This window comes from Mastigoproctus giganteus, chromosome 4 (assembly GCF_048544385.1).
Source record: "Mastigoproctus giganteus isolate SK-2022 chromosome 4, ASM4854438v1, whole genome shotgun sequence".
NCBI lineage: Eukaryota > Metazoa > Arthropoda > Arachnida > Uropygi > Thelyphonidae > Mastigoproctus > Mastigoproctus giganteus.
The window spans coordinates 189,420,067-189,446,982 of NC_143578.1; the positions used below are offsets into that span (position 1 = coordinate 189,420,067).

Consider the following 26,916-nt stretch of genomic DNA (forward strand, 5'->3'; position numbering starts at 1 on the left):
ATGCAAGTTAGCGCAATACCTTGCACTAACTTGCCCACAAGTGTGCACTAACTAGCATACAAGTTAGTGCAAGTTATTGCACTAACTTGTATGTTAGTTAGCTTCCTACATAACCTGAGGTTTTAGCCCTAAACTATTCTGTAATCTAAATTACTCCATACCATCAGTCATCTCTCATATTGTGGAGTTATACTTCACAACTGGATTGACATCATTGCAAAACCAAGGTACCCACCCACGATGAGGAGCCAATAAGCTCTGAAACAGTGCTGTATGGGTGATGGTCATTGAGAATAAGTAACAATAGTCTTCTATGGTGAAGCATTACTTATTCAAGGTAGTGCAATATCATGGCAACTCGTTGTGAAGGTATTCACAATGAGATATACTTAATGATGCCAATTCATAACTACATGGGCAATTGACTATGTACAGAAATGATGCAATTGCACTAACTTGTTGTTATTTGGTATTTTAGGAGCATTAGCAACTAAAGCCATATTGCTCCAGGGATATGCAGTGGTCATTCCCTGACTATTTATACATGTAATAAACAGAAATATAAGAGCATGAGTAAGTTTTAAAATAAAAAATTTAACAGTTTAAAAATCTGTTAAAGTTTCTCCATTTAACATTTTTTAAATATTAATTATAAAAATTATGTTATATTTAATATAATTTATATTATTTATAATATAAACAAATATAGGTTATTTATTCTTTAAATATAAATTTTTTTTCTTATTCATGGGTTTTACAAAGTTTTTCATTATATTCAATATACAAGGGTTATCCTGAAAGTAATGCACACTGCCCAGGTGCTCCTCAACCCACATGCCTGAGGAACTGACATTTATCAGAATAATAATTAAGTTTAACCTCAACATTAACCTCAACTAGGCTTTACATACCAACTAAGAAATATTGTTCAAGGTTTAGGCCAAAATGGATGTCAGATGAACTAATGAGGCATATGGCAGAGAAGAAAAATGCATGGGATACTTACAAATTAACACATGACACAGAAACCTATGATAGATACAAGTGGATATGCAACCAAGTTACAAAGGAGGTTAGGCAGGCGAAGGCAGATTACGAGAAATCTTTGGCAAGGGATACAAAGAAAAACAGCAAAGAGTTCTTTACTTATGTAAACTCTAGAAGGAAGGGGATGAATCAGATTGGTCCACTTGATATTGATGGGTCAACTGTTGATGATCCTGCTCAGGTAGCTAACAAACTAAATGAATATTTTGCATCGACATTCACACATGAGGAGTTATTCAGCAAGGGGAATGCCAGAGGTGTATTCAACTCTAGCAGTAAGCTACAGAATCTTGAAATAACTGGGAGTAAAGTGGAGGAGAAACTGTTGAAGATAAACACAAGAAAGGCACCCGGGGTGGATGGGATCTATCCAGTTATATTAAGAGGCAGCAAAGGAAGTAAGCAAACCCTTAGCCATAATTATCAGAGCTTCCTTGGACTCAGGAGAGGTACCCATAGACTGGAAATGTGCAAATGTGACCCCAATTCACAAAGCAGGATCAAAGGCTGACACAAGTAATTATAGACCTGTGAGCTTAACTTCTGTTCCAGGAAAATTAATGGAGGCACTGGTTAAAGAAGCACTGCAGGATCATTTAGACAAGACTTCAGTTATAGCTCGGACACAGCATGGTTTTGTTAAGGGGAAGTCTTGCCTGACCAACTTAATTGGATACTATGATGCAGTCACAAAAGAACTGGATGCAGGGAATAACTTTGATATTATATATTTGGATCTTAGAAAGGCTTTTGATACTGTTGCACATGGAAGACTGCTACACAAATTGGAGCAGTGTGACATTGGAGGCAAATTGCTGCTATGGATAAAGGGGTGGTTGAGGGGGAGAAGACAGAGTGGTAATCAATGGACACTGCTCATCGTGGACTAATGTTATTAGTGGTCCCTCAGGGCTCAGTGTTGGGTCCATTATTGTTTTCTGTATTTATAAATGGATATTGATGATGGTATATCAAGCTTAATGTCCAAGTTTGCAGATGATACAAAGGTTGGCAGGGTTGTCAAGGACACTACTGACACTATGCTGCTGCAACAGGATCTGGAAAGGTTGAGCAGATGGGCTGAGAGGTGGCAAATGAAGTTTAACATTGACAAATGTAAAGTATTACACATGGGAAACAGCAACCCCAGAGCAACGTATCAACTCTGTGGTACTACACTGACAGTGGTAGAGAATGAAAGGGACTTGGGGGTGGTTGTGCAGGCAGATATGAAGTTCTCTGAGCAGTGAAGACGGGCTGCAAGAGTAGCTCATGGAGTATTGTCAATGATATACAGGAATTTTTCCAGCAGGGATAAGGAGGTGATTATTCCCTTGTATAAGGCAATGGTCAGGCCACACCTAGAGTACTGTATACAGGTCTGGAGGCCTCATTTCAAGAAGGATGTAGAGCTGCTGGAACGAGTACAGAGAAGGGCAACAAGATTAGTGAATGGAACAAAGGGGTGCTCTTACGAAGAAAGGCTTAAGTTTTGCAAATTACAGTGTCTGGAGACTAGGCACCAGTGAGGTTTGTTGTTTGTTTGGTTTTTAGGAGCATTAGCAACTAAGGCCATATTGCTCCGGGATATGCGGTGGTCATTTTCTGACCTTTCCGCATCCTCCGTATTTGGTGGTGACGGGCTCGAACCCCGGTCTAATCAAGAAGCGTGTGCTGCGCACTGCTGCTCCTTCCCACCTGGCTACGGAGGCGCCCACCAGTGAGGTGATCTGATAGAGGTGTATAAAGCCTTGAATGGTTTAAGCATGCTCAATGCTGATGGGATTCTTCCTCTAGCTCAGAAAAATCACCTGAGAGGGCATAAATTCAAATTGAGGAAAGACAGATGTAGGATAGACGTGCGGAAATTTGCCTTTAGCCAGCGGGTGGTTGGTTGGTGGAACAGACTCCCATCCCTTGTGGTGAAGGTTGATAGCCTAAATAAGTTTAAGGCTCAGCTGGACAGGTATTTTGAACAAACAGAGGGGTGAAGTGGAAGTGGGTTTTTTTTTTTTTTGGCTGATGCTGCATAAGCTTGCTTTCTTGCATCAAATGCCTCTACTAATGCTAATGCTAATTAATTGGTGCTTGAAATTAGTTTCATAAATTTCACAGGTATGTTTCAATAAGACAAAAATAAACTATACTTACCTCAAATTAAATAACGTGTAAGGTACAAAGAGAAACCAGAGGACATCCGACCACCACTGACTTCCTAACAAGGACTGCAATATATAAAACAGTTAATTACATACACTAAAGTAGTTTTAATTATGTTTAAGCCAATTTTAACTTCATTCTCATAAGTCTGTAAATAAATAAATAAATAAAATAACTGGTTAGTGATTCTGATTCCGAATAACTGCATTAAATAGCATTCTTTGAAACAGCATTCATGATTTAAAAATAATTAACAACCAGAGATATGTGTAACCTCTAATTATGAGGTATTAAGATTAAAGCCCACTTTCCAATTTGAAAAACCTTGCTCTGCACAAACAGCTTGCTAAATACGGTACATTTTCTCATATTCTCTCTATCATGTGAACTCCTCTGACCGCGTGGTCATCCCGGAGTATAAACAGAATATTTATTTATTTAAAGACTAATTTAAGCAAAAATACCCAATATATAATTAAGTAATGAGTTATGATTAAACTAAACATCACTATGTTGGGAATTTCTCAATTTACATTTGAAAACAAATAATTTAATTACTTGTTTATAATTTTTATATAATTTAATTTCTTGGGAGAAAAACAGATGCAAGAAATAACTAATTCTAATAACAGATTAAACACTGCATTCCATGTAAACTTTTTTTATATGCATAAATATGACAGAGTTTATTGAAGCAAGCTAGAAAAGAAGTTTTACCAAAACCATTTCAACAACCAAACCATTTAAAGACTAATTCTGACAATGTTTTGAAATCCATATAGATATCACCGTCAAGTACAGAGAAAGGAAAGAATAAGGTAACTGTAAGAATTGGTTATATCAAATACCATACTATTTTTAATTATATGATAATTATGAAACTGTCATCATCAAGTATCTATATGATTTACTTATGCTCTTTGAATTTGAATAACTCAAAAACTAAAAAGCTTTTTACGCGATGTAAAATTTGGCGGGGGACAATTTGCAGTAAAATTTTCCAAAAAATTTATTTTTTAAGTTTCACTACAGTTTTGGCAAAATATTTGACACAGGTACTAGTAACTCAAAGACTAAACAAGCTTTTAACCAGATTCCTTTTGCAATAGGTTTTAACTTGGAGTAAAATTAAGAAAAAAAAAATCTCCCAAAAATTTTCTGATCGACTTTCAAATCCTGAAATTGATTTAGCTCCCAGTGAAAATAACCTGCTGGTTACTTTGAAGAAAAGAAAATTTCTTAGCTTTTGTCATCACAATTAACAAATCTTAGGGTCAAACTTTTAACAAAGTTTGTGTTTTTGCTCACAGATTTTATGTAGCAGTTTCCAGGTCCAGATAATTGTAATTGTTTTTTAAAGGACAATATAGTGATACATGTAGAAAATTATCAAATTGCATTTTTATCTGAGTCTGCCCCACAATCTCTTGATACTGTCTATTGAGGATAGTGCAATTTCTGTACCACTTCTGTAATAGAATGACCCATGTGTCGGGCACCCATTATCATCCCTCTTTCAAAATAGGTTATCTCATGACATTTATCTACACTGGCATCGAATTATCAACTATGTGAATGCAGTGATGTCACCCCCCCTCTTGCTAGTGGGGGGTGACAGCTGAAAAGTACTTTCTAAAAATGCGCCAGAATACCAGATTTCAGTATCAGGAGGGTACAATGTACCTGCTGACCCTACCCTGGCTACGCCACAGAATAGTTGTAATCCTTACAGTGTGGGCAGTGGAGAATGTTTCTGCTTCAGATAGATGGAAAGTACTTGTCAATATTCCATCTGGAAATAATGTCTTGGCATGAAGACAGTAACAATAGGTGTTTTATTCTGAAAAATCCCTTGCAGTAAAATCAAACAGGAAGTTACCCTTTACATTACCAAAAGTCAAGGCCAGCTCTAGGGATGCACAAGTGAGGCACTTGCCACAGGTGCCATGCCATTAATAAAATATGGTTTACATTTAACATTCAATATCAAATTTCTACTTTCTCTCTACCTCAAATACAAGATATCTTTTCTGATTTATTGTACTGTTAGGTTTTCACTATCTACAATTATACAAATACAACATAGCATAGGTACAGTCGGCGCTTTTTTTGGGACAGTAATGTGTACAGGCACCTTTATTAACAGTGATGTGTGACATTTGGATGCAGTACATTTCAAAATTTGTAATATTCAGTAATTTTTTTTCACATAGCTATTTAACTTATGTGCTTATAGGTATTTAACTAAATTTGCATTTTTCGCTGCCTACTGTTAAGATAATTCTATATAAAACTTTATAACCATTTTTAGAATTTTAAATTACTCAATCGGACCTCTGTTTAAAGAACTCCTTTATAGCTAAATTTTCTATTTAGTGAATTTTTTTAGAATTCCCCTTGGTAATTACATTTAAATAGATTCTGTTGAGCGAAGAAAATTTTCATATAACGAACAGATTAGGAGAGACTTATGGGTACACACTGTTCGCATTTCTGGCTTTCGGGCAATTAGTGCTGCTGCTAAGCACAAATTAAGAGAGCTAAAGGGATTATCATTCTACAACTTATTCGTTAAACTTATCTGACCACTTGTCCCACATACTGAGAACTGATCAATGAGTATTCCCATATTCTCTAACAGGGTGCTGTAAGTGCCCTATTAGAGAATTAGGAGAGAGTTATTTTCTTTTACCCCGACAAATAATCATCTGTTTTGTGGAAGTGTGCCATCCACATTTTCCCTATCTCTGTTTACTTAGTCACAGTACCTGAATATTCAAATGACTCCGACATTTTGGACAGTTTCAAAAAAAAAAAAAAAAAAAAAAAAAAAAAAAAAAAAAGAGAGAAAGGAAATGAAAAAATTCTAATTTACGAACTATTGAAAATATTGATGACAAGAGAAGTAAAATGAGGACAACGAAGGTATTAAAACCTTTGAAACGTGAAATGATGGCCACTTTTGAAACTTCATTGAGGCCTGCAGTGTGAAGAAAATGTTCCTGAAAATACAAATTATGTTAAAACAATGTGGAACTTTTTTTTAATGACTAAGGCACACTAAAATCCAGTGATACAAAAGATAACCAAATATTTTTCAAAATAATTCTTGATATTATGCATCATGTTCATATGAAAAAAAAATCGTACCTTAATATGTTATGTATTAATAAATTTTGAAATGTTAGAAAATTTATTTCTAACCAGCGGCCCCAGTGGCAAAAACCATGATCGATCACGATCGAGCATAGCATAATTCACAAAAAAGATCCTCTGAGGCAGGTGGCAGCCACAATTCAAATCACCAGTATCCCTACTTTCTTTTAGAGAGCTGGTTACTAAAAATTTACCAGCATACCGCTGATTATAAGCAAGCACATACAGCAAATAACATCGTGTGAAACTCATACACATTACTGTGGTAAAACTATTCAAAATGAAATGATCAATTCAATTTTCTTGGAAACACTACTTTGGAAAATATACTGAAGCGAGCAAGGAAAGCAAAGTACTTTAGCATAATATATGATTGTATTACAGATGTCAAGCCACATTGAACAACTTTCATTAACAATCATATTTGTAGATACTGATGAAATCAAAATACAAGAACATTTTCTTTCTATCCATCTCAAAAACAACAGGTGAAGGAATATATGAATCAATCACTCATATGCTAACAGATTTTGAACTTGATTTAGGCAATTGCAGAGGCCACAGTTATGAAATGGTGCCAATCAGTAAAATTTGCTAATCTTATGGAAACGGTGGCATTGAAAGGTTACAGAGCAATAAAAAGTACTGAAGCCTATAACAGCTACAAGATGATCTGTAATAGAGCTACAGAAAAGGTTCGACAGGCAAAGGCAGTTTATGAGAAATCACTAGCAAACAGAGCAGGGGGGGGATAAGGAATTCTTCACGTATATAAATGCCAAGAAGAGCAGGACAAACCAGATCGGACCTTTACATAAGGGAAAGGGGATAGTATTAAATACACCAGCTTCCGTTGCAGATGAACTCAACAGTTATTTTGAATCGATATTTACAAATGAAAAACTTTTTGTTGGCAATGGGAAATTGTGGGAGCGAAGTTCAAAATTTTTTAATTAATGATATTGAAATTTTGCAATATTATTTAATGAAAAAACTTTCGAGCCTACAGGCCAGTAAGGCTCCTGGAGTTGATGGAATATACCCTATAATCTTAAGGAAAGCAGCAAGTGAGTGAATTGAACAATTGAGGCTAATTATGCAAGCATCACTAGACTCTGGGGAGATTCCCTTGGATTGGAAAAGTGCCAATGTATTTCCCATACATAAGGGTGGCTCTAAGAGTGAAGTGAGAATTTATCGAACTGTCAGTCTGACTTCAGTGTTAGGGAAAATCATGGAGGCAATGATCAAGGGTGGAATTCAGGATCATTTGGATCGAATTGAAATTCTCAAGGATACTCAGCATGGTTTTGTAAAGGGAAAATCATGTTTAACAAATCTGGTTTGCTATTTTGAAAGGGTCACTCACGAGCTGGATTTAGGGAATAATTTCGACACTGTTTATTTAGATTTCAGCAAAGCTTTTGACTCAAACCGACATGAGTGGTTGCATTATGAGCTGGAACAGGTTGGAATCACTGGGAAAATCCTTAGATGGATAGCAGGACGGCTTCAGGGCAGGAGGCAGAGGGTTGTGATAAATGGCTATTCCTCAGATTGGGTTGATGTAGTAAGCGGGATTCCCTAAGGATCAGTATTAGGACCACTGTTTTTTTTTAATTTTCATAAACGACATTGATGAAGGGCGTGATGTCTAAATTTGCAGATGATATTAAAATTGGTAGAGTAGTTAATGATCAATGTCAAGCTGAACTTCTCCAGAGAGACCTAGATAGACTTCAGGAATGGTCAGAAAAATGGCAGCTATGCTTTAATCCAACAAAGTATAAGGTATTACACCTGGGAAACAGTAATCCCAAAATAACTTATTCACTTGGTGGAGTTCAACTAAACCCAGTACTGGAGAAAAGGGACTTGGGTGTTACGATACGATCAGACATGAAATTCTCTGAGCATTGTAAACAGGTTGGAAGGAAGGCCCATTGTGCCTATCGATGATCTATCGAACATTTGCAAGTAGAGATAGGGATGTCATAATCCCATTATATGAGGCTTTTGTCAGACCACACTTGGAATACTGTGTTCAAGTATGGAGACCACACCTAAAGAAAGACATCGAGCTTCTTTAAAGGGTGCAAAGATGGGTAACTCGCCTGGTGAGATCGGCTAAAGGGCATCCTTATGAAGAAAGACTTCGAATATGTGGGTTGCAGAGTTTGGAAACTAGACACCTTAGAGGAGATTTGATTGAGGTGTTTAAGGCTCTGAGAGGCATCAGTAAAATGAATGAGGACGAAATTTTCAAGATTATAAATGATGCTAGAACTAGGGAACATAAATTCACGTTAAGGGGGAAATGTTTAGATTGGACTGAGGGAAGTTTTATTTTAGCCAGCGAGTCATAAATTACTGGAATAAGTTGCCAACATGGGTGGTAGAGGCTGACAGTTTGGGGAAATTCAAAGGTCATCTGGATAGTACCTTCAGGTCAGGAAATGCATAGGATGATAGGTTTAATTTCCTCTTCTTTTATTAATAATTATTATTTATTTATTTTTATTTTTTTTTTATTATCATTGTTTTATTCGGGTTTTATTTTTTTTTTTGCTGGTGCAGCATAAGCCATAGGCTTTCTTGCACCATGTGGCCATTACTAATACTAAATACTAATACTATATATACTATGCCTATATATAAGTATTAGCAATGAATTGAGGCATATGACGCAAGTAAGCAAGCTTATACAGCATCAGCCAAAAAAAAAACCCTTCCCATTTCACCCATCCGATCACTCCAAATGTTTGTCTAGTTCTGCCTTAAATTTATTTAAGCTATCAAATTCCACGACAACAGATGGAAGTCTGTTCCAGAAAACAACTACCCGCTGGCTAAAGGCAAAGTTCCGCACATCTATTCTCCAACTGTCTTTCTCAATTTGAATCCATGCCCCTTCAGGTTCTTAGTCTGAGAAAACGGAAGTATCCTGTCAGCATTGAGCCTGCTCAAATCATTCAAGGCCTTATACACCTCAATCAGATCACCTCACAGGTGGCTAGTCTACAGATGCTGCAACTTGCAGAAGGGCTGTGCAAATTTTTTACAAACAACAAAACACTGTGTGATGGAAGTCGCTATTTTGCTTATTAACAGCAGGCAAAAAGTCTTTCACAGCAAATTTCTTCAAAGTTATTCAGTATATTTTTATGAGTGATTATTGCATCAGGTGAATACAGAGTGCCCTTCTCTGTACTTGTTCTAGAGTAAGTAATGTAAGAATGTAAGAATATACGCATGTAAGAATAGGTAAGTCTGATAAAGTTTGCATAGATAGAGGTGAAAAGTACACAAAGTGCCAAGGACTAGAAGGGTAGGGAAAGTAGAAAAAAAGAAGTATTGTAGTTTTGTAAAAGGCGAAAGAATATTAATATCCTAAAAGTGCAATAACATGGCAACTCGCTGTGAAGGTATTCACAACATGAGATATAACTTAAATGATGCCACCTTTGCAAATAAATTGCTAATCAGAGTTTAGCTGTGTACTAATATGATGCATTAGCACTAAATTGTACGTAGTCTAATTCTCTCACAGCCTGAGGCACAAGCCCTTAATGCATTTTGGTCTTAATTCATCTTAAACATCATCAGGCATCTCTCATATTGTGGAGTTATACTTCAGAACTGTTTTGCCATCATTACATCACTAGGGTACTTATCCACCCACTGAAGAAGGGCCAAATAGCCCTGAAACAGTGCCGTCTGGGTGGTGGTATCCACTGAGAATAAATAACAACAGTCTTCTCCTTTTGGTGAAACATTAATTATTCGAAGTAATGCAATATCATGCAACTCATTGTGAAGGTGTTCACAATATGAGATATAACTTAAATGATGCCACCTTTGCAAATAATTTGCTAATACAGCATTCAGCTGTGCACTAATATGATGCATTAGCACGAACTTGTACATATCCTAAAGTTATGATGAATTAAGACAATTATGGGTTAAATTGCAAAGCCAATTAGAAGTGGGGGAACTGTAAAATGATTAACACCAAATGATTAAACAAATAAAATAAAATAAAAAATAAAATGCCGTAAAGCTGTCATCAGACATGGGTGTGCAAATTTAGTTATAGGTTGAAAACAGGGATAGCAAAAATGCAAAATCTGATGTCAGCTGAAGTAAATATTGATACATGTCAGGTATTTCATCAGGAGACTACACCTGATCGTGTATCAGGAACTGAGTTTCTATACTTGTCCATAACAGTGGAAGAGAGGTGAAAAAAAGCCAAAAAGCAAAAATAATAAAATTAGCACATTCTCTTACAGTATGGACAAGGTAGTCCCAATGCAGTGTCAATGATAAAAAAAAAAAAAAAAAAAATTAAGTAAAAATTAGAAGAATTAAAATTATTTAGAACAAGCATATGGTATAGGGTGAGGTATTAAATAGAGTATGGGGAAAGGATAAAGGAGTAGTTAAATAATAAAGATGAAAATAGCAATAGAATAAGGATAGTTGGAACGTTCGTATCACCCTCGTATTGCACTAATACTTTTACAAATGGGGAAAAAGGTAGAGTAGAAAGAAAAAAAGTATAGAAAAAGTTATTAAACATACTGGGCTAGCTGGGGTTGTAAAGCCCAACCTTTTAGTAAGGGCCCCTGGCTTTGTACTATGCCAGGGTTGAACACAGGGTTGGTGCAGCGTAATATATATGGCGCGCCAACCCTGTGTTCGAGTGTGTGACGAACACAGGTGGCCAAATCGAAGGGCGGCCAAAATGATGTAGAATCTAAGCATAATTTGAATAAAGAAAATACAAATAAAGAAATTCTTGTCATAATAAACTTTATAAAAATGATTAGATAGTGAACCTGTAACTTTTTTGATTCTTCATTCATGTACAGTAATACCCCGAAGTTACGCGATAGGTGGGTCCGACGAAAATCGCGTAAGTCGAATTCGCGTAAGTCGGGGTACAACTTTGCATATAAATACATATAAATTTTGCTTAATTGGGACCAAGGACTAACAAAAACACTAGTTTAGAAGAAAAATATTAATAAAATTGCAGTTCTTTATACATATTAATACAAAATATGTATTAAAAAACAAATGACTTAGGTTAAAAAGTTATTTCGATGTCGATGGCTTCATAAAATCTAACAAATTCGTCTGACGACACAGCGCCTTCTTTTTTTCACGCAGAATTTCTTCGTAGCAGGCTAATAATTTTTTTATTCCTTGCTTTGTAGCTATAATGCGTTCTTCGTTGGAGTCTATGTTTTCTAAAAGTTTTAAGCCCTTTTCAATTTTCAACGTGTCAAGTTTGCAATTGTCATGTGCTTTTCGCCGTTGCTTCATTTAGGCCTGTAGCACGTGCAATATCACATGGTCTTTCATTTCGCTCAAAGCGTTTCACAATTTCATATTTTTTCTCTATCGACAGAGGCGGACTGGCCATAAGCCTTACCGGGGAAACCCCGGTGGGCCGGTGTGATTTTGGCCATAAACCATAGTATGAAACCACTATAAATTTTCCGGGTAAGAATTTTTGACCCAGTCCGCCTCTGTTTATCGATAATTGCTTTTCTTTTTCTCTCTGAATCTGCAGTGTCTTCGCCAGGACGCTTCCTTTTAATTAAGTATTTTACTCATTTTTAGGGAATAAAGCACAATTACAAAACGAGGAGGCACGCTTGATACGCATAAACAAAGCTGCGCGCATGTAGCAACTGAATAAACAACACCATAAAGGCAGAGATACACTTAACACCTCACATTTCTAGGGGTTACTACCATAAAACAATAAAAATCCAGTTGCTTTCTGCTAGTGAAATCTGTTATAAACTGGTAGTAAACTCGATCTAATTGCATTTGCGATTATACCGATAGCTGGAATTGTGTTGGTTTTTACGTTATTATGGTGAAATGTGTTTCCCCTTCACTGATATAAAAAACATAAAAGCAGCAAAGTTGAATTTTGTTCATCTTTCGCTCTCATTCTCCGCCGTCGCACCGTATATCGATAACATATGAAAAACGACCTTGAAGATACTGGGCGGCAGCGTTGCCAAACGAAAAAATCAAGAACTGCGTAACTCCGAGTTCGCGTAAGTCGGGGTAGCGTAAGTCGGGGTATTACTGTATTAGTATTTGTTGAGAGCCCATTATACAGTATTACCTTATTTAATGATAGATATGCATTTGCTGAGACAATTGGATCAAATTTAGGGGAATTACTCGTTCATACCTAATCGCCCCAAACTTTTGTCGGTTACGTTACAGTAAATATCGTTTACAGAGGCAATGAACTGAAATTTAAAATTTAATAGTTTTATTTTAAAAGTGCAGTGTATTACATAAGAATATTAGAAAATAAATTTCATAAGTATTATCTGCGTTAAGTTTATTATAAATTATCTATTTACTTAAATTATATAAAAATATTTTTTATATTTTTTTTATATTTTTTTTATTTTTATATATTTTTTTTATATAAAAAAAAATATTTTTTTTTAATATAAAAATTTAAAAAAATATATTTTTTTAAAAATATTTTTTTATATTCGGCCGTGCCTAAAGACAGCTAGATTTACCGAAAAACAAAAAGATTTTCCAATGCGCAATATCGTAAAAAAAGAAAAGTAAAAGATGAAAGAAATAAAAAATCAGAAGGTGCTATTTTAAAATACTTTCAAAGTCTTGAAGAACCGTCAACATCTTCAAGGTGTCCAGTAACCGTAGCAACAGAAAGTAGTGAAAGCGATTCGGATTCAGATGAAGAAAATTATAAAGACGACAAGAATAAAAATGAAGGTCAAGATAGAACTAGTGCTGAAAAAGAGTCTTTTTCAGCACTAGTTCTATCTTGACTATAAAGAATATATAGTCAAGACATATCTTGACTATAAGTCCAAATAAAGAATATTGAGGTAGATGAAATAAGTGATGATCCCGGTATGTGGCCGTTAAGGCTGCTAATAAGTTAGTTCAACTTTTAATTCAAAATGAACCTGTACAAGTAAAAAATATTAATTATCTTGTTGAAGACAATGATTGTTGTTGTTGTAGTTCGGTTTAATAACACAAGGGCTACTAAGGCCAAATTGTGTCTCTTCATCATTAATTGACAAAAAGCGTATTGTTAGAGAGGTTAAATTATATGCTTCTGTACAAACCAATATGTTTTGGATATAATAAAAGTTCTTCAATATTTGCTTCATTTCCTAAGATGAGATAAATCAGGTGATATATTCAATATAGAGAGTGACTGAAAAGTGTTTGACCGGATGGTTGAATGTAAGGGACAATCAACCAGGAAATGACAGACTGTAAGGACGACAATGAAAAAAATTTAAATAGTTAAATTTTAAATAGTTAAAAAAAAGTTAAAAATATATAATAACACATGAATTAAACTTTATACATATAATTATGTTTAGTTATAAATAAAGGTTATTATTATAATATAATTATGCATTTTTATAACAATTATTATTAATATCTGTTTTCACGATTTTTTTTTCAAAACTAAGTGATGTTATTTAATACATAAATTTCGATAAAATTTATTCCACAAAGCTGTTTGAATTTTGTTACCTTTTCATGTTCAAATATGTGTAGCATGAATAAAGTGTGATATGGAAATAAAATAAAAAATGTAAATATTATTTATAAATTCTAATATCGATAAAATATTATTACAAAAATGTTATTTATTTGGGGAGTGGGGGTTACGGTGTTCTGGGGCAGCATATTTTTCCTTTGAACACGAGCGGGCAATATATATGGTGCAGCCCTGTCTATACAGGGTGATTCACTACCAGTGCGACAAACTTGCAGGAGATGTAGGGGGCACAAAGACGAATCAGAATCACATAGCATTGCAGGGTCCGAAATGCCTTCGTCATGCAGTAGAGGATGTTGAACGGGAGGTCGCGTGAACAGCGATCCCGCTGGAAGTCAGCATTTGCGAACCGTTTCTGTTGAAGAAACCAAGTAGCAAAAGTCCTCCGGAGTGGATAATCCGCAGACTCCAATGATTGGACATGTTGCAGATGGTATGAACTCACTTGGTTTGTTGACAGTATCCTCCATACAGTGGATTAGGCAATACCCAATCGTTGGCCTATCGCTCGAGTACTCGTACTCAGACATAGGACATTCTCCTCGTTGTCTGGCGTCCTTGTCGTTCGCTCTCGATTCATGGTACCTCTTGTGAAACAACCAGTCTCACGTAACCTTCTGTGCACACGTGCGAAAATCGTATGATGAGGAGCACGCCTGTGCAGGAAACATTCCTGGTACAAGCGCAGAGCAGCGCGCCCATTACAGTCCGCAGCTCCACACGCGAGGTGAATGTCGGCCAGTTCAACGTTTGAATACTCGTCCATCCTACTGCCTCGGGAACCAGTTCGCAAATGCTGACTTACAGCAGGATCGCTGTTCACACGATCTACCGTTCAACATCCTCTACCGCATGACAAAGGCATTTCGGACCCTGCAATGCTATGTGATTCCAATTCATCTTTGTGCCCCGTACACCTCCTGCAAGTTTGTCGCACTTGTAGTGAATCGCCCTGTGTATATATATATATATAGTTAAATAAAAGGTAAAATAAAATTTATGCCAGTAGCATGGCAAACCAGTAGAGTGAAAATGAACTTAACCAAGAAAACAATACAAAACAAAAATAAAGAAGGGGAGAAAAATAAAGAAGGGGAGAATCGTTCCTAAATAATTTAGAAAATGAAGGCCAAATACAAAGAAATTTAATGGTGTCCCCTCGAAGGCACCGGTTTCCGAATTGTGTGAAATATCACTAATATGGAAACGTAATCTGTCAACAATACGTTACCAGTAAACTAAAATTAACAAAATAAAACAAGATCCTGTTCTATTTTGTTAATTTTTCTTTTGTTAAAAAGAAATGTGGTTGGAATAATAGTACTTTACCGTAATAAAGTCATAAGATATACAATATATAAGAATGTGCTAATTTCATTTTTTTTGCTTTTTTGGCCTTTCACTTTTCTTCTACTATTATGGACAAGTTTTGATACATGGTCAAGTACAGTCCCATATACCTGACCATGTATCAATATTTACTTTAGCTGACATCAGATTCTGCATATTTGCTTTACCTGTATTCAACTTTTATCTAAATATGTCCCCCTCATATCTGATGACAGCTTTACAACTTTATTTTATTTGTATTGTATTTTACCTTATTATTAATAATTTTACTTTACAGTTCACTCACCTCCTATTGGCTTTGTATTTCAGCCCATAATTTTCTTAATTCATCATAACTTACGATATTAAAATTCTTTCACTTTTACATATCTACTATACTGTTTTTCTACTATCTTTACCCTTCTAGTCACAGCACTTTGTGTAATTTTCACCTGCATCTATGCATACTTTATCTAATATATCTATTTATACAGATTGCATCAGATAAGACTGACACGCATAGGTGATGACATAATATTGCATCAGCTGTTACTTTCAGCTATATAAGCACGCTCTGCAAGAGTTGTAGTCATTCCTTGCTTGTGTCAGGATGGCAAGTTACATGCAGTTGATGCCACGAAGGAAGAGTGCTATTGTTGTTTTATGTGAGGAAGGATGTTCTTCCCATCATATTGCTTATAAGGTGTTTTGTAATCAGTCGACAGTGAGTAGACTTCTTTCCAAACTCAAGAATACTGGTTCTGTTGATAGGAAAAAAAGAACTGGATGCAAATGAGTCTCTATGCCAAAACTGGACTGCGTTTTGAAGCGCTTATGCCTTAAAAAAAAAAAAAAAAACCCCATAAAACTTCTTCGTCTGAGCTGAAAAGAGAATCGGAAGAACATACAAGAGTGGTAGCAAGGTCTTCCGATTCTCTTTTCAGCTCAGACGTGGTAGCAAGATGCCTTTTCAAAAATGGACTTCCAGCCCGTCGTCCTAAGAAGCCCTTTCCCACACAAAAAATGAAAAAGGCCCGATTAATTTGGTGTAAGGAGCATGTCAAATGTACCCCCAAGCAGTGGAAGTCGGTTATTTTCTCGGATCAGAAGAAATTCAACTTTCATGGCTCTGAGAGGAGACAAACAATTTGCTGTAGATATGGTGAAGAATACCATCCAAACTGCATGGTGTCTACAGTGAAATTCCCTATCAGCCAAATGATATGGGTGTGCATTTCATATCGCGGAGTAAGTCACTTGAAGTTTATAAAAGGTTCCGTAAATGCCAATGGATACCTGGCTATATAGGAAGGCAAATTGCTGCCAACCATTAGAGACCATTTCAACCTGCCAAGTTCTGCATCTTTCAGGATGACTCTGTTCCTTGTCATCAGACAAAAAGTGTAAGTGGGCACTTCTGCAGTTACTTTAGCTTCATTTCTGCATTAGAAGTTCGACAGTAATGTGTTTACATTTGTTACAGGTGAATAAAATGGTTGGAAGAACACCCATTACAAATCCAGGAAACAGCCCAGGCCTGAATCCTATAGAGGACTGTTGGCATTCAAATTGAGGAAAGACAGCTGTAGAATAGATGTGTGGAAATTTGCCTTTAGCCAGCAGGTGGTTAATTGCTGGAACAAACTTCCATCTGTCTTTGTGGAAGTTGATAGGTTAAATAAATTTAAGGAGGAACTGGACAAACATTTAGAGGGAATGGTTGTGTGAATTTTTTTTGGCTGATGCTACATAAGCTCATACGCTTGCTTTCTTGCACCACATGCCACTACTACTACTACTATCCACCAAACATTCAACTTTAACAGAAAGGTCTATCTTCCACAAGATAGCAGGGACACTCTACAACAGCCAAATTTTCAATTTGTCTTTAATATACCTGCTTTTCAGGCCAATCACAAAAAGACCATTATCAAGCACAATGACACTTTTTTTCTTTAGCTTTCTCACCAAAACGTGGTTTCTGATTTAGTCATTCCTACCTATATACAGTACTTTTCTCTTTATGAATATTCATTTGAAAATATTTAATTATACTACCTTTACCACCATGTGACATAATTAAATTTCTTGAATAATGAAGACACATTGTTACTAAAACTACACAGTAAAAAGTGACATAACCATAGCAGATCACTGACTATTTAGAATCTTCATTTTAAATAGTCAGTGATCTGTTAAAACTGAGATGCATTTGGTTTCAAGTATTAAGGAATTTGAAATTTATTTCTTGAAGCCAAATACATGTAATCACTGATTTTACTGATTCACTGCTTAAGACATTCATAATTTACAATGCACATCAAAATAAATCAATGAGTGATAGCCAATCAGTGAATTAGGAAGCCAGTGAAACTGTACACTAAGTGGTGAATGCAAGGGTACAATATAGGATTTAATTTCAAGGTTTAAAAATGTGAGAAAGAGATTTTCCACCTAAATAAGAGATCTGTAAGACTAAGTATGCATTAAAATAACTTGAATGAGTTTATTTTGACATTCGTTTGAACAGGCACTCCTTAATAAACAATAATCAATTTTAGAAAGCAACTGTTTTTTCCAGTCTGACTGTTTGCAATAATAGTAAAGTGTAAAACCATAACCAAATGACTGATTCAAAATGTTTTCTCAATCACCCATTTGGATTCTGGCTGAGGTAAGTGTGGAGATATTGTCTAATTCTGACACATTCATATACTCACCGGCGCAACTTTGATAAAGTGTGGACGTGAAACTTTAATAACAACCTGAAATGAAATAAATTTTAATGTGAATAAACAGCAATATAATAAAAACTCACTCTATAATTAAAACAATTACTGAAAATGGTTAAAAAACAAAAAATAAGTTAAAAGCATCAAAAGTAAACCAATTAAAATTTTACATATCTAGTTTTCAGAAATGTGTTTTCTTTCTCAAATGAAGGTTTTCGGTGATCACAGAATCAGAGGTGGCACCAGCAACCATCCCTTCTAAATACAACAGACTCAAAGATGAGATAAATGTGGTAATACTTAGCCCAATTAGTGTTGCATTGCACATTGCATCACACTTCTGACATTGCACCAATCAGAAGAATATCCATTAATTACAACTCTCTGCCTCCTATCCAGTAGCTATCCTGCAATCCATTTTAGAATATCTTCCATTTCAGCTGATACAGTAACCTCTCATGAGAGACTGAGTCAAATGCCTTTCAAAAATCAAATTAAATTTTCGAAATTATTTCCTGTACCCAGCTCATGAGTAACTGTATCACAATAGCTAACCAGGTTAGTTAAATATGATTTTCCCTTAAGAAAACCATGTTACGTGTTCTTCAAATTGCCATTCCTATCTAAATATCCTACATTGCACTCTTAATCGTTGCCTCCACAATTTACACAATCATTGTAGTCAGCCTAACCAGTTTGTAGTTTCCCACTTCGCTCTTAGAGCCACCTTTATGTATTGGTGATACACTGGCATTTCTCAAGTCCAAAGGATTCTATCCCAAGAAGAACGATGCCCATGTAATTAAAATTACCCTTGGTTCAATGCATTCTCTAACTGCTTCATTCAAAATTAGTGGATACATGCCAACAATCACATGAGCCTTACTGGCCTTTTGGCTTAAAAGTTTTTGTAATAAACAATCACTGTAATGTCAAAATCACTAATTTCATATATCTCTTCCTCACATGCATAGCCCTTAACACCATAAAAGGTCTTTCCTCAGTAAAGCTGGATGCAAAGTACATATTCAATTCATCAGCAACATCTGCTAGGTTATCTAACACTTTCCCACATCCATAATACAAGAGTCTGATCTGATTCATTTTCTTCTTTAAATAATGAATTTAATAAATTCAATATTTAATTGAATAAATACGTAAAATTCAATAAATTCACAAAAGTCTTGCTACTGTATGAGTGACAATCAAGTTCCAGTTAATATCTGGAAAATTAAAATCCCCATTATAAAACAGGCGCCTGAAGGAGCAGCATTGCGTAATACACGCTTCTTGATTAGATCAGGGTTCGAGCCCCGATCTAATCAAGACCACCACATATCCCGGAGCAATATGGCCTTAGTTGCCAATGCTCCCAAAAACCAAATAACAAACGTTATAAAACAACCTGATTTACTGGCTCAATCTATTTGTCTGTACAATTTTTCATTATACTCATCACAGTCATTAAGCCTATAATATAATTCTACTCGCATTTTGTTTTCCTAGTGATTACGCCACAACAAATTCACTCAACAGTGCACTGGCTGCCCATATCAACCAGATGCTCTTCCTTAGATTTTATGTGCCTTAACTAAGGTGACTTCCCCCCCCCCCAAACTGTACACACTCAAATTCCTTGCAGGGATGCCCCAACTCTATCTTCCCACTCTACCTATCACCTATTCCCATACCCAAATCCCCACTTCTTTCTGTAACCCACGCTCCTTTCAGTTCCCCCCCCCCATCTTCTGGGGGCCCAGGGTGAGGCTCGCTCTTCATTAATGCCCAAAAGAGGTTCATCCTCTTTTGGGCATTAATGAAGTACTGGGAGCACTGTCAGTGCACTGTGTGTATACCCTGGCACGCCTCCTCGTGGCTAGGGATGGGAAGCAGGCGGCAGTGAACAAACTCATTCTAGTTCCCACGCCTGGAATGATGCCAGCAAACAACACTCAACAGAACAAACACACCACTCTACGTACCCACACTTACCACACTGCCAGAATCGGCACATGTCTCATACAGATGCTACAGCAGATAATGGAGGAACCCCGAAGACAGCCATGAAACAAACACATTTTGATTTTGTATACATTATACTCCTCATATTCAAATTTGCATCCATTATGTCTGAGTAACACATTTTCGCTCATATATAAAGGATGTGGAATTAGCATTAGTGCACACTCAAGTATGCATATGCCTATTTTTACTCTAGTAACCCTAACACTGCTCATGTATGTGCTTGTTCTGTTTCGTTTGGGTTTTAATGGCGCATTGGCAGCTAAGGCCATAATGCATCAAGTCAAATTTAAAAGGCTACCACATCAAGCAATTAACTATTATGTAAAAAAAGGTATAAAGTAAAAGCATAAAGAGTATAAAACTTATATATCTGTATACAAATTAATAGATTCTAAAAAGTTAAAAAAGTTGGACATATTGTCTCTGTCACCTATTATCTGACTGAGTGTAAATGGTTCAGTCAAATTATTAAAAGCGGTAAAACACAAGCGTCATGCTTCTATAAAAACAGGACATTCTATAAAAATATGACTGACGGTTAAAATAACATTACACACCTCGCACATAGGTGGATCATCCGCCCTCAGCAAATAGGAATTTGTTAGACGAATATGACCTATGCGAAGCCGAGCAAGAACAACTTCCTCTCTTTGAACCCTGCGTAGACTGGACTGCCATTGCATAATTACAGGCTTTATGTGATGTAGTTTATTTGTGGCCTGTCCGTGCCAAGAATCTTGCCATTGGGAATATAATTTAGAGTGTATTATTTGCCTGTAGTCTGTATAGGGGACTGACAGGCAATGATTATCCAGGGAAATGGCTGATTTGGCAGAGGTATCAGCTAATTTATTTCCCTGGATCCCAATGTGGCTTGGGATCCAGCAAAATCGAATATCAAATTCTAATTCCGCGAGAGAAAAAAGAATCTGCCAGATCCTGGACAGGATTGGATGAGGGTTATACCTCACCGATACTAGAGCCTGTAACACGCTTAATGAATCACAATAAATCATAATACCTCTGGTAGTCGCGATTTTTAATGTGACCTAGGGCTGTTTCTATTGCACAACTCTGCAGTATAAATGCTTGTGGGATCTTACTGGATAATGTTTTGTGAGGGAACACAACACACCAGCAGATGCAAAAAGTTGCTGGAAGACAGATGGCGGTGTAGTAGCCTTCTCCCAGATCTTAAGGGAGAAGTCACAAGTTGGACAATATGCATGCCAGGGTGGAAGGAATTGCCTGGGTGACAGGGCAACGTTGTCTACCGTCATGTCCAGTTCATTCAACGGCCCTTGAATCCAAATACCAAAAATGTAGTTTATGTAGTTTATGGCAGTCAGATGGGTGTTGCAGAGGTTTTCCCAGCATGGCTCAAAAACGGATGCCCACGTAGGATGGTTGGGCAGGGATTTTAATTTGAAGGCATACTGTAAAGACAACTGCTTACGTCAAAAAGATAGGGATGGTTTATTTGCTTCAACGTAGAGGCTTTGGACTGGAGATGTGCGAAATGCTCCTGTGGCTGTCCGAATGGCCTGATGGTGAACTGGATCTAACCACCGAAGTACACTCTCTCTAGCAGATCCATATACCTGGGACCCATAATCGAGTTTAGAACGGACAAGGGCTCGGTAGAGATGAAGAAGGGTAGAGCGATCTGCGCCCCATGAAGTTGACGAAAGGGCAAGAAGGATGTTAAGCCCTTTAACACACCTTGTCCTGAGCTGACAGATATGTTGAAGAAATGTCAACTTTTTGTCGAAAATAAGTCCACTGAATTTGACTTCTACTACGACTGGGATGTTATTTTGTCCAAGCCTTAAATCTGGTTCAGGATGAAGATTATGTTTGTGACAGAAGTGTACACAAACGGTCTTCTGTGATGAAAATCTGAACCCATTAGCCATTGACCAAGTTGTAAGGTGATCAATGGTTTTCTGCAGTTGCCTTTCAATGACCCTCATATTGCACGAATGACAAAATATAGCAAAATCATCAACATAGAGGGCATTGTTTATCGTGGGTAGAAGTTGTGCTGTGATGGAGTTTATTTTGATTGTGAAAAGCGTGACACTTAGAACGGATACTTGTGGGACTCCCTCTTCCTGAGAGAACACTCAAGAGAGGGTGGATCCTAAACGGATTTGAAACTGGTGATTCGAAAGAAAGTTTTTAATAAAAAGAGGAAGATTACCTCTAAGACCAAAGTTGTAGAAGTCTTTTAATATTCCAAATCGCCAGGCTGTGTCGTACGCTTTTTCAATATCAAAGAAAACTGCTACCAGATGCTCGGATTTAATAAAAGCATCACGAATGGACGTTTCCAATCGGATTAAATGATCCAAAGTGGTTCTATTTCTTCGGAAGCTGCAAAGAGTCCTGGAAAGCTGACCGTTTATTTCCAAATACCATACAAGGCATGCATTAACCATTCTTTCCAGGATTTTGCACAAACAGCTTGTCAGAGCAATAGGACGATAGTTACTTGGATTTCTAGGATCAATTCCTGGTTTTAGGAAAGCAAGAACGATAGCCTTTCGCCAGGAATCCGGAAATTGTTTGTTAATAAAAATTCTGTTAAACAAAATTAAAAGGTGATCCTTCGATTGTGGTGACAGGTATTTTAACATTTCATAGTGGTTGTCATCGGGCCCCACAGCAATTGCATGCGTGAGAGAAAGTGCTGCATTTAACTCTTCCTGTGAAAAGGGCTTGTTATACGATTCAAGCCCTTTTGAATAGAAGTTCAGTGGGTTTTTCTCACTTTTCTTTTTCAGGGCCAAAAACTCTGCGGGGGAAAAAGATGTTATTGCAGAGATTTTTGCAAATGTTTCCCCTAGAGTATTTGCAACTGCAATTTGATCTGCAATTGGACATCCATTGTGCTCGAGGATCACTGAAGGGCATGGTGAATATTTTCCCTTCATTTTCAAGGTGGGATTCGAACCCGCGACCTTTGGGTTGCCAGGCAGGCACATTTGAGCTAGCAGCCTGAGTTATGGACAATGTAAAACAAATCCAAGATTTCCTTTGGCTCTGACGTCGTACATAACGCGCTTTAGCACGTGCACGTTTAAATGATATTAAATTTTCAGTCATAGGATATCGGCAGAATATCCCCCAGGCTTTGTTTTGTGCTTTTTTTTTTTTTTTTGTTGCTGTGCATTCTGAATTCCACCAAGGTTTGGGAAATAGTGGTAACTGGCTGGATGATTTTAGGATTGCAATTGCAGCTGCTTGGACAATCGTTTCTGTGACATACATGACTGCATCATTGATTGGCTCCTGATAGACTGTAGCGATGTCAAGATTTGACAGATGTTGAAAGGCATTCCAGTCAGCCTGATCAATCGTCCACCGCAGTAAACAAAGGGCAGACACGGTCTACCACCGGTTAGGGTGGTTATCACGGGGAAGTGATCGCTTACATATGGGTTTTCTTCTATCTCCCAAGTAAGTGAAGGAAGGAGAGAAGGGGAGCAGATAGAAAGATTGGCAGAGAATGTATGGGTAGGCATGTGGAAGAAGGTGTTTGTTCCCACATTTATGAGGGAGAGGTCACTGTCAGTGAACATATGCTCTATGACTCATCCCCTTCCATTGATGTTAGCACTACCCCACAGAGTGTTATGTCCATTGAAATCCTCAAGAATTAAACAAGGGGAAGGCAATTGCATGATAAGATCATCAAGGTCTTTCTGGGAGAGATGTCAATCCCAGGTGGCAAATAAACAGAGCAGACAGTTAATAAGAACCCCACTGTAAGGCGAATTGCTACAGCCTCAATGCTAGTTATAAGCTGCAAAGGTTGAAATGGGATCTGGTTGATGATGAGGATTGCAATTCCTCCATGAGCAGGACCATCCACAATCCTATCCTTATGAATGATGGTAACGTTACGCATGGAGGGGTCATCATTTGCCTTTAAATAAGTCTCCTGTAAGCAAAAGCAAGCTGGTCTGTGCTTTTGCAGGAGTGCCTTGATGTCATCAGTATTTTGCTGGAATCCATGACAATTCCACGATAGGAATTTAGCCATTATTTAGACTTGGTGGGTCCTTCAGGCGGCTTCCAAGGTGTTGAGGGCTTAATTTTGTCAGTCTTGGATTTATCTTTCCTGGGGAAGTATGGACGCTGTCCTGTGTCCATTTCTTCCTCCGAAAGAGTTCCAAGACTGACTCATGACGTACCTCCTTGGTCTCGACATCCATTATTTCTTGCCCTGAAGTGGGCAGTTCACTTTTCTGTGATGTTGATTTAGGGTTTGCTGTTGTTAATGCTGGAGCACTGGGAGGTACAGATATTGGAGCGGCAGCTGACTGCGATTTTTGGGTGGGCTTTAGTGAACTCAATAAGTAGCGGGCAATGGGAGTAAAAGAGTCCCTTGGGGGTGCAGTCATATCAGTTTGGGTCCCAACGGTAATTTTACCAGAAACTTTCTGGGTGTATGAAGGCTTCCCGCTATTTATTGGTTGGATGCGTTTTCTGGCCTCTGGGTAGGAGATGTTCAGCTCCGTTTTTAATTTTTGAATCTCCTTTTCGTCCTTCCACCGCTGGCATGCTCGAGAGTATGCAGGGTGCTCTCCTTGGCAGTTAATACAATTAGGCTTAGGAGCTAGACATTCCTTGCTCTCGTGATCTTTAGCACCACATCGAGCACAGGCAGGGTTACCACGACAAGCTGTTTGTGAGTGGCCGTACTTTTGACATTTAAAACACCTCAGTGGGTTTGGAAAGTAAATCCTCACTGGGCAGTTTAAATACCCTGCCTTGATGGAACTTGGAGGCCGTGGGGTGTTAAATGTTAGGATAAGAACTCTGGTAGGGATGAGATTCCCATCCTTTCACATGGATATTCGCTTCACAGCTGTCACTCCTTGTTCTTTTAATTCAGAGCAGATCTCTTCTTCAGAAATGTGAAGAAGATCCCACTCTGATAAGACGCCTCATGACGAGTTCAGAGTTTTGTGAGGGTTACGATGATGGGTATTCCCCATATAGATGTGGCTTTCAAAATTTTTTCAGCATGCTTTGTATTTGATGCTTCGACTAAAATATCTCCCGAACGCAGCCGTTTTACCGATTTAGGTGAACCTGCCATCTCTTCTAATCCTTTCTCAATGAAGAAAGGTGACATTTTCCCAATTGACTGCTCTCTGGTGGAATGGAGAATGAAGAAAAGAGGTGTCACAGATGGTGTTTTCTCCTCAGTTCTGGCTCTTTTAACAGAATTGGTGTCATTATCATCTGATGATCGATTAGGTAGGAGCCTTGTTGGGGCCCCAGAAGAAGGATTTAAATTACTCATAGGAGTAAGATAAAAATTTCCGATGCCCTACGAGGGGACGCCCACTCGTGAACTAGCAGGTACTGTGTATATGAATGGGACACCAAGTTCGCTTAGGAGCACCATACCCACGTTTCCAATAAGCCTAAATCTTGTCCCAGGACCAAAGGGAAGGAGACTTATTGGAACGCTGTTGACCCTAGCAGCAAGAACCACCCACCGATTGATCCCAGTCGGGCCGGTCCGGGACCACCCGTCTTGTCGAAGCAGGGGCCAAAGTGGTGTATTAAGGTTGGGCCCCCTTTCCGAATTCCACGGGTCATGGCTGCACACGCCAGATTCCAATGATGTAACCAAGGTATGGGCATTAGATCCCAATAATGCTAATCTGAAAAACCAGCAGCATTACTGGGAGGTCCCCTCACCACACGTACAGGTGCCCATGTCAAGGGGCTTGTTCTGTGGAGATCCTCAGCAGGCTTTATAAGTCCCAACACATTGCTGCATGTTCCAATAAAAGAAATGCAAGTATCACTTACACCTCTGCCTTTGGCTGCTGTTAATCTATCAGTTTGTATTTCCCAGTGGCCAGAAATATATAATTTTAAAATATATATTTCTCACCAATTTTTATTTCACACCTTTGTACAGGAAGGAAATAAGTACACAAACACATTGCGAACAGAATATAACTGACAAAAAGCATTCATAATTGGCATGTATACTATAAGTGTACAAGCCCTTCTTCAAAATCACACCAGGGAAGTATATTAGGATAACTACTGATGTGTACCAAGTTCAAAGAAAAGATTGTTCAGTGAGATGACTTTTGTGGCTCAATAGTAGCATAGCTGCCAACTTTAACCATTAAAAAAACAAACTGGAGATCAAGCAATTATAAGCAGTATGGAAAACAGATATGAAATTTTCTGAGCAGTACAGACAGGCTGCCAGAGAAGGTCATGGGGATCAATGACATACAGGAATTTTGCTAGTAGGGAAAAGGAGGTGATTATCCCTTTGTATAAGGCAATGGTCAGGCCATACCTTGAGTACTGCATACAGGTCTGGAGGCCTCATTTTAGGAAGGATGTAGGGTTGCTTGAGTGAGTACAGAGAAGGGCAACAAGATTGGGGAGGAGAATGAAAGGGTGGTCTTACCAAGAAAGGCTTAAGCACTATTTCCAGCTAGTAGTAAATTTCATCTACTTTCACAGGAAGGCATTCAGCTCCCATTCCACAACCAAATTTAATAAGATGACACCATGTGCTCAATCTCTTTTGTTAAGTTTGCTGTACTAGTTTTTGGATTATCATAGCAGGTGTATTATCAAAAGTTATCAAAAAGTGCCAATGTTGTACCCTGTAGTCACCTTTCAATGCTGATACTTTTATTATTATTATTATTATTAGAAAAGGTCACCACAGTGGAATATTAATTTGTAATCACTGATTCCTGTCTACTGTAGCAATAAAAAATGACCCATTTTTCACCTCTTCTTTCTCTATCCATGCAATTTCACTAATAATTCCTGTTGTTTTGTTTTTCCACAACCGTATTTTCTTGCTATTCC

General features: G+C 37.5%; 1 protein-coding gene across 3 annotated transcripts in view; it reads right to left on the minus strand.

The window, feature by feature from the left end:
- Positions 1-26,916, minus strand: part of LOC150087274 (lipid droplet-regulating VLDL assembly factor AUP1-like) — a 194,603-nt gene that overhangs the window by 61,171 nt on the left and 106,516 nt on the right. For all 3 annotated transcript variants that reach the window (XM_090371933.1, XM_090371932.1, XM_090371935.1), the window contains 2 exons: positions 18,010-18,054; positions 3,199-3,272 (listed from right to left, as the gene is read on the minus strand). In XM_090371933.1, coding sequence (XP_090228059.1) covers positions 3,199-3,272; positions 18,010-18,054 — 119 coding nt within the window. The remainder of the gene's footprint in view (positions 1-3,198; positions 3,273-18,009; positions 18,055-26,916) is intronic.